General features: G+C 37.2%; 1 protein-coding gene and 1 long non-coding RNA gene across 2 annotated transcripts; one reads left to right on the top strand and one right to left on the bottom strand.

Annotated features, from left to right (window-relative positions):
* Window positions 1–726: 726 nt before the first annotated feature.
* On the top strand, window positions 727–10,086 carry LOC144057658 (SRSF protein kinase 3). The gene is made up of 13 exons (XM_077575488.1): window positions 727–798; window positions 905–1,110; window positions 1,874–1,968; window positions 2,455–2,563; window positions 2,935–3,022; window positions 3,112–3,199; window positions 4,400–4,506; window positions 4,883–5,045; window positions 5,715–5,791; window positions 6,368–6,475; window positions 7,023–7,092; window positions 7,178–7,270; window positions 8,469–10,086. Exons 2-13 carry the CDS (start codon window positions 1,061–1,063, stop codon window positions 8,651–8,653), a joined length of 1,233 nt encoding a protein of 410 aa, XP_077431614.1. The 5' UTR covers window positions 727–798; window positions 905–1,060; the 3' UTR covers window positions 8,654–10,086.
* Window positions 10,087–10,219: 133 nt separating this feature from the next.
* On the bottom strand, window positions 10,220–11,764 carry LOC144057665 (uncharacterized). The gene is made up of 3 exons (XR_013295305.1): window positions 11,491–11,764; window positions 10,510–10,609; window positions 10,220–10,360 (listed from the first exon to the last, which is right to left on the bottom strand). It is a non-coding gene; the product is annotated as an uncharacterized LOC144057665 (long non-coding RNA).
* Between the last annotated feature and the right edge of the window lie 585 nt (window positions 11,765–12,349).

Here is a 12,349-nt window from a genome sequence, read left to right as displayed (position 1 = left end):
CAATTACGATTACAAATTTGAATCGCCTGATGCCCCTAATTTTTAATAATGTTTTCTTTTTAAAACATTTGTTAAAAAAAATTATTTTTTTTTTAAAAGAAAAAAATATTTAAAATTAGGGGTGTTGGGCGATAATTTTTTTTAAACCTAATTAATCGCATGAATTCACTAGTTAACTCCCGATTTAAATGAAAACAAAAAAAATTATGTTTTTTTTTTTAAAGAAAAAAATATTAAAAAATTAGGGGCGTCGGGCGATTACAATTTTTAAATGTTATTATGCATGACTTCACTAGTTAACTCCAGATTTAAATTTTTTAAAAATGAATGGTTTTTTTTAAAGAAAAAATTAGGAGCGTCGGCCATTACAATTTTTAACGTAATTAATCGCATGACTTCACTAGTTAACTCACGATTAATCATAAATGTTATATCTGTTTTAATACAAAAAAATTCTAGGTTTGCATACTTTTGTTAACAAAAAAAAGTAAAACTAAATAGATCAAATGAATTTTTGACGTCTATAGCCGTCAATGGCAGTGAATGAGTTAAAAGCAAACAAGGCACGAAGAGAACAAAAAAACTCCACACAGGAAGTCCAGAGCCTGGATTTGATTCAATGATGTGCCGCCCTACAGTTAAGTTTAGTAAGAAATTTATCAGAGAATGACAAATGAATCCCAGTGACAACATTCCAACAGATACGAAAGATGGATTGTACGTCTCAGGATACATTGCCATATGTCTGCTATTCTATTTTTGGTGTGTTGGAAGACGGGGATCCCGCTCTCGTGCCAGGTGACTCATATAACCGCAAGGTCAAAGCAGCTATAATTAAAATTAAAAACATAAAAAGCAACAGCAGCTGTTAACTCATGGAACTCTTTTTTTTTTTTTTTGTCAGACTGGACTTTGGATTTCCACGAGAGAGAAACACACCAGCAACCAGGACCAGGAAGAGTTTCAGTTTCCATTTGTGGCTGAATGGAGCTGATGATGACTTTTATCACTTAGAGATCGTTTGCACTTGGACCGCTGTTGTTTCTGCGGGTCGGACACGATGGAGAGGAGTCGCCGCTCGCGCTACGTCGCCCCTCTTCAACATCCCACGTGAGTCGCAAGCCTTTTGTTGAAAGTGAAATTTCATATGTTGTGCAATTTGGTGTCTTGTTGACCCTTCTGCTGTTAATTCAATTAAATTAACATTTCTATGAAGAAAAAAAAAAGTCATGAGTAATTCCAATAGAATTTGAAGTGTGTTATGACTTGGCCATACAATTTTGAAATACACAGAAGAAGAATGTCATCATTATTTCAGGCAGCCAGTTTGAGACATGAAGGTATTTTTTAATCAACATGCAAAGTGCTCTCCATTTTTTCTCGGTCTCATTATTCTCTTGTTGCAGCTAATTGTCAGGCTACAGAGTGCATTCACATCTGAGTTGTAAATAGTGTGACTTGCGCACATCCGCTTTTGGCAGGCTTTGCGGCAAGCCAAGTTTCCATGAAGAGATGCGGGGTCGCTGAGGACTTATATTTAAAAGTAGTTCCTTCGTCCTCAGGGACCCGATCGCAACACCAGCCCACCCGAAATTTGTGACGTCAGCACAATCAACCAATGCAGGCAATTCCATGTTGGAGGTTTTGTGTTTGCTGTCACGCAGCAGGATTAGGAAAAAAATCTATTGTGTCTTTAGATCTCAGTGAATAAATGTATGCATCTTAATGAAAAGGAGAAAAAATGCAAGCATATACAATTGGTACTATATTGGCGGCTTCAAATTAGAATTGTTTGGCCTTGATGGAGCTATAATATGCTGAGTATGACTGGGCTTGTTGTTGTCGATGGTGTGTTTGTGTGTGTGTGTGTCAGGAGTAAATCTGGGTTATCTCTTAGTGCCGCGGCCCTGGGATGCTTGAAGCAGCTGAAACTCAAGGACGCTGAGAACCCAAGAGAATACTGTTATGGTATGACCACGTTTCCTTTTTCCCCCTATTACACCGTGATCATTTACACACGCGCTTATTATTATTATTATTATTATTATTTCTAGGTTTTCATACTCGTGTTAACAAAAGTGGAAAAAAATGTGAAACTAAGAAATAGTTCCAATATTTTTTTTACGTCTATAGCCGTCAATGGCAGTGAATGAGTTAACACAAGATGACTGGAATAAAAAGGATTGACTTCAACGGAAGAAACTGGTGTGCCGGTCTGATCTTGGATGAAGATCCCATTTTTGTTTGATGTGGTTTTAGTTTCCCACTGCAATTATGTACTGTAGTCAAGCTTGGGATCTCCCATGCCCTTAATGAGGACAAGCTGAAGAAAACATGGATGGATGGACTAGTCTTTATCTTTACATCCAATATTATAACAAGAGATGAGATTCAATCACTTGAAGATAATATTCGCCACAAAATATCATCCTCATATTTGTTTTATCTTCTCAGGTGGCTACCACCGTGTTCAGATCGGTGACGTGTTCAACAGAAGATACAAGGTGCTCTCCAAGCTTGGCTGGGGTTACTTTGCCACTGTTTGGCTCTGCGTGGACCTCGGGTAGATTCAAACTTCAACTGATATTATGCATTAAGCTACCTGTAGGGTTCGTACGGTTATGGTTAGGTAAGTAGAGTCACAGTAGTTAGGCAGTTAAAACAGTACCATATACTACCATCAGGTGTCGCTTAGACTAATGTTAAAAAAAATTATAATAATAACAAGTGAAGGGCTTCATTACCTGCATTTAAAGTCAACATGATATCAGGAGAATTTATTAGGAAATTGTACAAAAATGTTTGCACTACATTACCTATGAGTATTCGACATGGAGAGTAGAATTTAAGCAAAAAAGACTACAACAGTACTATTGCCTTTTACAGTACGTACTAATAAGTTAACAATAATCATACTAATGATGCTGTTTTCAGATTGGGTGGGCACGTTGCAGTGAAAGTTCTGAAGAGCGGAGACGGTTTTGCTCAAGCAGGACACGATGAACTCTCTCTCCTAAAATGTGTCAGTGCAAGCATTTTATTCCTCTCCTATGCGGCGGCTAATTCTTTTGACTCACTCGCTTCTTGCTCGCAACACTGGCTTCTTCACAGACCGCTGGTCCCGCTAGCCGACATCCGCACAGTCTGAGGATCGTTCGTCTGCTGGATGAGTTCAAGGTGGCCGGAGACAATGGTGTTCGTATCCTCACAGACCAGTTCATCCATCCGTTCTACTGTAATTGCCCTTGATTTGGTTAAGTCTGTTGAAAGTGCTCTCATTTGCAATCACATGACTTAAAGGGCTGTTTTGGCACCGAATAGCCACTCCCACCACGTACCAGTTACTGCTTGGCTCTTTACCCCTGTCTCAGCAGCCCCACCCCTTCTGTTAGATAGATAGATAGATAGATGGACAGATGGATAGATGGCTAGATAGATAGATCGATAGATAGATAGATAGATAGATAGATAGATAGATAGATAGATAGATAGATAGATAGATAGATAGATAGTCATCCAATGAGGATGACAATGTGTGACATCAACTGCAAAATTAACTTTTATCCCAGTCACAAGTTTAGCCGTTTGTATGTCGTGTATGATGTTTAAATAGTGAATTGGTGGGAGGAAGATTTGTTTGGAAGGTGTAACTTACATTATGGTTGTAGGCTAGCGGACTAGCTAGCAAGAAGCTACAGCGCGTAGCAGGCCGCTGGACTCTCAGCTCAAACTTTCGTTCCGAGTAAGTTCCAGTGAATACCGGTCGCCATTTCCTCCTCCCGTCCGTGAAGCTTTTTCAAACTGCTTGCGTATGGAGGACACGACTTGTCAGTTCGTTCATTCCCACCTCCCCGACATGTGGCAACGGTCCCAATCGCGCGGGCGTGCATGCTCTCTCTCTCTCTCTCTCATCGTAGAAATTGTAATCCTCCAAGTAATCCCCATTTTTAGTAAATGTAACTGTAATCTGATTACATGTTTTTTTCCTGTAACTGTAATGGAATACAGTTAAACTTTTTTGCAATCTAATTACGTACATGTATTCAGTTACTCCCCAAGCCTGTGTACAGTGGAACCTTTGAGGTCAAACACCAGGTTTTCAGCACACAGATAGATAGATAGATAGATAGATAGATAGATAGATAGATAGATAGATAGATGTTAAAAATGTTAAATTGTTAAAATATTTGACTGGACAATAAACAAAAGGTTTTATGAGGGTGAGAGTTTTACGGTGTAACATATTATTTCTATTTCCTATTTTAAAAAAAATTCCCAATGTAAATAAATGGCTGCAGGTGAAGCCGCATTTCAGAACAGATGTTGATAACAGGTGTTTCATATCGGAGGTTCCACTGCACTCCTGGTCATTGGATGGACCTTAATGAGAGCTGTTTAGACACGTGTCTCGTGCTGGAGCTGCTCGGACCAGACCTGAGAAGCTTGCAGATGCGCTCTGGGAATGCACGAGTGTTGCAGCCATTTGTCAAACAGATCCTCACCCAGGTACATTTCGATGACTGAGTATTCTTATCTACTGGTTAGCTGGGAGAAACTGTGCAGTCAAAACACTTAACACATCCGAAAATCCGAAAATTGTGCCTGAAATGTTCACACTTGGGCCAGCACGAAATCTGTTTGAAATCTGTCACCGTCTCACCAAACTACTTCATTTCTTAATTACACTTTGATGGATTGAATGTTCTCAATAAAAATTAAAAAAAAAAGAAGAAAATATTTACCATATAGTTTTGGACCACTAATTATGTATTCATCTTCATACACATAAACATTATCAGTGACAAACAATGAGTAAAGTACGGTGGAAGCAATCTTAAATAAAATAAATAAATAAATAATAATAATAATGTATCTTTCTTAGGTTCTGCAGGGTTTGGATTACCTTCACGCTCAGTGTAAAATCATCCACACAGACATCAAGCCAGAGAACATCCTGCTGTGTCCAAAAAAGCAGTCGCATCCCGGTCCAGTGGGAAAAGGCACTGTGTCCACTGTACCGAGTGGAAATGAAGCTGAGTCCACAGGCACCGTTTGTTTATTTTCTTGCTACAGATGCTGAGTGATGTTCAAAAATGAATTCTCACTGCCACACAGTTGAAGGAACTATGTTAAAATATTAATTTGAGATTCAGTGTCCTGTATTCTACTGTAAGCTTCTATATATATAAATATATATATTAGGGGTGTGAATTAATCCCGATACGAATCTGTAAGTCAATTATTGTGATTTTTTTTTTTTTAACTCAAAATTAGAAAATACTAATCAATAAACTTGGACATGTACACTGTAAATGTACTTCAGGCTTATAAACTGTGGTCCACTGTATTTAACAAACAAACAAATCAAATTTTAAGGCTTAATGTTCCATTAATATAACATTCTTCCATGCTTCAAGTGTGAACCCCAACTTTAATTAACACATTTTGTTGAATATTTCCATCAAAAAGTGATCTTTAAAAATCGATTCGGCTGCATATTTGAATCGATACGAGAATTGTGCGCTGCAATATTGCAATATATTGCAGAATCGATTTTTTTAATACCCCTAATAAAATATATACAGTATATGTATATATATTTCTAATCAATATTGTCAATGCACCTTTTCACAACTTTCCTCTGATGAAATTTCATTAATTATTGCAATGGATTAAAACTGGATTCATTATTTTTCCTCGTCATTTTCTTCTAGGAGAAGAGGATCTGATTCCCTGCGTGTTAAACGATGCTACAGTGAAGATCGCTGACCTTGGCAGTTCTTGCTGGGTGGTCAGTCACTCATATTGCTTCCATTTATTCTAATTTAATTGGGTCATTTGGATCCCTAAAGAAATAACATATCATCAATTAACCCAAAACAAAGGAATAAAAAAAGAAGATGCAAAAAATGTACAGCATCCATCTACAGTAATTATGTATATGAGCCAAATACAAAAAGATTGATAGTTATTGGGGAAAAGTATCCATGGAATCGGAGTAGAGAGAAGGTGGACTAATGAAAGAGTGAAATGTGACGTAGTGAGTGGATCAGTGGATAACTCCCACCATGTTGACAGGAGAGCCTCTTTCAGCTTCATTAGCATACGTGACACTGTAGTATTAACGAGATTATCCATGTACTGTAATGTGTTTTTAATCAAAGTAGAAGTAAGAAACAATTTTATTTATGTATTTATTTATTTATTTTTGCTCCAGGGATCATGCTACTATTATAATTTGATATTCTAGTAAAAACAAATGGATAGTGGTAAACATAATTCAGAGTTAAAAAAAAGAAGTTTTCTGAGCCAAAATGTGCTTGCCAATATTTTTATTTATCTTCTTCTGCTCTGTTTCTTTGAACAGTACAAACATTTCTGTGAGGAGATCCAAACTCGACAATATCGTTCACTGGAGGTCTTACTGGGGTCCGATTACGGCCCGCCAGCAGACATCTGGAGCGTCGCCTGCATGGTGAGAAACCAATTATGAATGCGTCTTGGCAGTAAGTGAGATTTCCAAATAGGATGCTAAAACATATATATTTTACCCTTTACTTATATGCATGAGTTCCTTTTTGTTATGGTTTTAGCTTGTTCAGGCACTCATCGTGTTAGAAAGTAGTCAGTTAAGAATTCAATCAATAAACTACTCATACAGTTTTCTAGCGCTATATTTTTATGACTGGAGTAAATCCTGCTCGACATGTGGCAAATGCTCAGAGGCAGGTTAGACCCAACCTTGGTAATTTTGCAGATGAGTGCAGGCCGGCAGATCTGTGATGCATGCGGTGCTGCGTGGTGGTCACATTCCACTTCAATCATAGCCTATCAAAGTGGCTCCTTGAAATGCGGCTCACTAGTCGCGCACTGGAATCTCGACATGGCAGAAAAGTCATATGACATACAATAGGTTTTTGTGGTCAGCTGCTCAACATGCTGAATGTCTCGGCAGGTTATTTTGAATGAATACTCGCTAGTTCACACTATTCATGATGCAATCTCCTTTTGCATTTACTCAGGCCTTTGAGTTACTCACAGGAGACTCTCTGTTTGAACCCAAAGCAGGCGCCACCTTCTCTCTGGAGGAAGGTACGTGTCCATTACAGATGATGAGTCATACTAGATTAAATGAAATATCCTTCGTACCCGTCAGTAACGCAATCTGTATGCTTAGATCACATTGCCCAGATCATGGAGCTGCTTGGCAAAATCCCACCTGCCGTGGCTATGTCTGGGAAATACTCTGCAGAGTACTTCAACCACCGAGGTAAGAGTGCATTTGATTTCATCTCCTATTGTAATACAGATCATTTCATTGTATACCTCTTGGTCCCACAGACCATTATATCGTCCTATATTGATTATTTCACCATATTGTATGTGTGTGTTTGCCGCTATCTGCTGCTAAATGTGTGAAGTAGTGAACACATTCATGATGTTGATGAGCTGTTCGCGCCATGATGCAGCCGTGAATTCAAATTTTCCAACACCAGCAAATTTCACCTCCAGTCATGTTGCCTCAAAAGTGACAACTGCGTGAACTGTGTTGACTTTATGGGCCCTATTTTCATGCCTAGCGCAAGCTGAGCGTAAAAGAATTCTAACTTTTTAGGTATATTCGTTGACGGGCACAGTTATAAATTAGTGTTTGCACCATTGTGGGAGTGAACACAGCCAACTTTATTCCTGGCCAATCATTCCCTTTAAATTCAGCGCAGGATATGAGCATAGTCTACATGGCGGAGACATATACAGACTAAATGTAATCAATGCAGGAGATTGACACGTAAATCACATTTCTAAGGAACTGCAAGAAGATCTCCACTCGCAGATGGTGTAAAGTTGGCTGCCGTATGGTGAGCTCTTGGAGATCGCCTTCCACCCTTGATTGCGCTCCTTGTGTGACAGATGATAGCAGAGATCCTGGACAAAACTCACATAAACACATGGAGAACATGCAAACTCCAGACATGAAGGTCGAACCTGAGTTTGAAACCCAGAAACTCTCAACTGTGAGGCAGAAGCACTGACCTAACCCTCCAATTTCCACCTAATACACATAACTATAATAGTAAGTAAGTAAGTAAAAATAAAAATAATAATAATAATATTAATAATAAAAAATTTAAATAAACTAAAAATAAAATAAAATAAAATAATAATAAAAAATAAATAAAACAATTATAAAACAATTATAAACAATTAAAACATATAATAATAATAAAAATAAAAAAATAATAATTAAAAAAATAATAATAATAATACAAAAAAATTAAAACATAATAATAATAATAATAAAAAAATACATAAAAAAATAAAAACAAAAATAAATAAATAAAGGAACTACTATACTACTGTAAACAAGCGCGACATTATGTCCTTCAAGTTTGGATGTGTGCATTCATAACAAATGGAAGAATAACAATAAGACGGTATCATTAGTGTCAATGTTTGTCGTTACCTAGGCGACCTGCGACGTGTTGGACCACTGCGTATCTGGAGGCTGTACGACGTTCTGGTGGAGAAATACCACTTCCACTTGAACGAGGCCACCACTTTCTCTGACTTCTTACTTGACATGTTGGATTACTACCCAAAGAGAAGAGCTACTGCAGCACAGTGCCTCCTTCACCCTTGGCTGACCTGCTGATGTAACCCGCTGGAAAGGCCATAGAGTGCGTCCACAGGCTCCCCTTGTGATTAGACCAAACGTGATATGCCAGCAATCGGATAAATGAAATGAATACCTTTGTGACAGTGGCCGCCGTGGCTCAGGTTGTAGAGATGGTCATCCAGTAACCAGAAGGTTGGCTGTTTGATCCCCGCTCTCCTCAAGTCATGTGTCATTGTGTCCTTGGGCAAGGCATTTCACACACTTTTTGCCTCCAGTGCTATTCACACTGGTGAATGGAAGGTGCGAATGTTTGGTGGTGGTTTGGTGGCGATTTGGTGGCGGCCACGCTTCCGTCAGCCTGCCCCAAGGCAGCTGTGGTTACTTAAGTAGCTTACCTTCACCACAGTGTGAATGTGTGAGTGCATGAATAATGTATCCGCTCAATTGTAACGCGTCTTTGAATATCTAATTAGGTAGAAAAGAGCTATATAAATCCGATGCATTATTATTATTATTATTATTATTATTATTATCATTACAGTGTCAATCAAAATTGAGCATTGTTATCTTTTCTTTTTTTTATACATCTGAGATTAGACTGAAGTTGTGGCCAGGAGGTAAGAAGAAAGCCTTTTTTTTTTCTTTTTACAATTTTAAATATACATATGTTTTATTAACATAATTAGAGGATGAAAGGTGGGTTACAATGCGGCCATTGGCCAAGCAGTTTGTTCTTCTTTTTGAGTTTTTTTTTTTTTTCAGTCCACAAATATAGAGTATCCATCCATCCATCTTCTTACCACTCATTGTCTTTAGGGTCTCATTCACATCAAACTGAGTGGGAGTGGTACCTGAACCCATCCTAAAGAAGCAAGGCGAGTGATCCACTCCTCTATCAGCGACTTGGACATGCCTAAATAACATTATTGCACTTTGTCATAATCCTGAAGTGATTTTAATTAAAAAGTACTATTATTTTCAAAACATACTTTTAAAGTAACCTCCCAGAATGTTGATCTTGTTAATCATCTAAATGTGCTTAAGTGTGTTTTACAGTGCATTGCTTTTCACACAAAGTTCTCTGTTGCGGCCATTTTAAATGGAAAAGGTTTTGGACTGATAAAAAGTGAGATTATAAAAGTGATAATAACATTACCCAGCTATTATTCAACACGTTTAAATAGTTCCAAACAATTGCATTCACTGTCTCCAAATGCCAAAACAAGGCCTGTTGGATTAGAATGCTCACTTAGTGGCAAATAACAAAAATAATAATTAAAAAAAAAACATTTTATTTGGATGACGTTTTTTCTCACTAACTAACTGACATACAGCAGCTCTATTTTGTCCATTTGTGACTTCCTAAAATCCCAAATTCCACTCACACATGAGTGACATCCTATAAGGCTTTATTTCTGCACAGCCCAAAACCAGGGGCAACATAAGGGGGAGAAATGTAATTCAATCAACAAAGAAAATCGCATTTTCAACTGGCAAATGATGAAAACTTCCGATCTGAAAACAACAACACACTGAAGTGGCATCCTCAGACTTTTCTGACATTTATTCTTGTTGTAGTTGTTTCCTATTTGTTCATTATCAACAAAACCTCTCCATGCCTTTCATCCTATCCAGCTGTATGCTCGGCATGCCACCAGAGAATTTTCTTTATAGACGACCTTGTAACCACACTCAGTCATGAGTCGCTGACACTTCCTGGGCCAGGAAGTGGGCTTCATGGGCCTGCTTGGAAAGAGGTGAGACAAGATCACACAGGAGAAGGAAAACTCCATGAGAACCAGCCACCCAGACAGCATTGCGCATGAATGAAACATGATTAAATAAGTGGAATTAATTAATACAACCTGAAGTGAATGATTTAGGCTACTCACGCAAAGCAGTAGGAGCCAAAATTGTGGCAATAACACTTGTCACAGCCTCTTCTGAATGAATCCCCGGGCTTGTAGTACTTGTCCTTATATGAACACAGACCTGAGAATCAAACAAAGTACCAACATTAATGGGTTAGCAAGTATACTTTAATTTCATCGGATTACATTTTCATGTCTTTATCTCTAACTACAAATTAAGTCACTTAAAATCAAAACCTTGTCCATATTTCCCTCACATTATACAATTGTATTTGAGTTAAATTACCTTTTTTTCGGCGTCATTATGTTACGACTTCATTTACTTTAGTTTACAGGAAATTACAACCTTATCCACATCACAAATTTAGCTTTATATTTCAAAAGATAATTTCTTGTTCATTTATTTCAAATGATGTTCTCGTTTTTTTCCCCACATTGTATTATTATTTTTGTTTGTTTACTAACGCTGTACTCCTCTGTACTTTCTTCTAGTACTGTCAAAATTAAAGCGTTAACTAATTAATTAATCACAAAAAATATCGCAGATTAATCACTCCTTTGGCTGACTGTACACATGCATTAAACTAAAGCATTTAATAAATGTTTGTGTATGACATTCAGAATATTTGTTCATGTCAAAATATTTGGGTCATTTTTTGTTCCATTTTAAACTATGCAAGTAATTAACTGATTAGCAAAAGAGGAGGATGAGTGTGCACAGTGGATCAAAAATTTTGAAGACGTCCTCATAACATTAAATGTCGAAAGAACACATAATAATTGCTCTTTAAATTTGGTGGGCAAAAGAAGTTGATAAAAAAGTATTTTTAATTAAGCAATTAATCATGATTAATCAAAATTCTGAGATGTGATTAATCTGATTTAAAAATGTAATTGTTTGACAGCTCTATTTTCTTCCCAAATGCGAAATGTCCCAAAGCAAGTGTTGATTCATTCTATCATGGCCAGAGAGAGATTCAAGAAAAAGAAAAAAAAACGTACCTTTTATGTTGTATATAGAAGCTTCTGTGCATCCATTGCTCAAAAGAAGAAAGAGGGACAGACAAGAAGCAAACACAAACACTAAAGAGATTCCTGGAACATTACTCATTGGCAGTAACATTTTGATTTTTTAAAAAAATAAATAAATAAATAAAATGTCACCAAATGACAAAAACGTCCTTCCCGGTCCACTTTTTCAGTCTTCTACTCGCCTGGAAAAGTGAGTGTGACTTTATTCCGAGGTTCACCCAAGTTAATCTCATGCGACTGTTGAGTCAACTCCAGTAAATTCTTTGTGATGGCGCGGTAGACTCTGGTGAGCATTTATAGTCTCACATCACTTCTAAGTCCGAGAGAGAAAGAGAGAGCAAGAGGAAAAAAAGAATAAAAACATCTCCTTACATTTATTTCCTGGCTTCCTCCAAGAACATCTCCAGGACGTGTGTTTAGACTTTGGCTGTGTACTCATGCATTACTAAATGTTACCTTTGCTAAACTGGAGCCCGGCTAATATTGGGCAAAACTACAAAATATAAAAATTTATATAGTTCTTTTGCATTTTGTTATTGGGATCAATATAAAATGTTTGTTGTCCTTTTTAAACATTTACTGTAAGGTTAATTCAAATTATGTGTAAGGCATATTATTCCCCCAAAAAAAGAAGAAGAAAATAAATCCAATCATTTAAAATAGCACCCCCAAATGTTTTTATTTTATTTGACCATTTATGACTGAAACATTTTTTAGTTAGTAGATTAAGACCTTAACTGTTCAAAATGGGAACAGCCTCTGGCCAATAGTTAGGATTTAGACAAGATTAGGGTTTGAATTTCCAGCCCTCTGTTTTCAGATGTGACGT

The sequence above is a fragment of the Vanacampus margaritifer genome, chromosome 1 (genome assembly GCF_051991255.1).
Source record: "Vanacampus margaritifer isolate UIUO_Vmar chromosome 1, RoL_Vmar_1.0, whole genome shotgun sequence".
Lineage (NCBI taxonomy): Eukaryota > Metazoa > Chordata > Actinopteri > Syngnathiformes > Syngnathidae > Vanacampus > Vanacampus margaritifer.
Note: the sequence above shows the minus strand (reverse complement) of the source record. Positions and strands in the feature narration are given on the sequence as shown.

What these genes read in the sequence shown, in the direction of transcription:
- LOC144057658 (XM_077575488.1), top strand. Translation starts at nt 1,061, where the DNA reads ATGGAGAGGAGTCGCCGCTCGCGCTACGTCGCCCCTCTTCAACATCCC. An exon ending in AACTCTCTCTCCTAAAATGT is followed by an intron (nt 3,023 to 3,111) that starts GTCAGTGCAAGC and finishes GCTTCTTCACAG; the next exon opens with ACCGCTGGTCCCGCTAGCCG. An exon ending in AAATGAAGCTGAGTCCACAG is followed by an intron (nt 5,046 to 5,714) that starts GCACCGTTTGTT and finishes ATTTTCTTCTAG; the next exon opens with GAGAAGAGGATCTGATTCCC.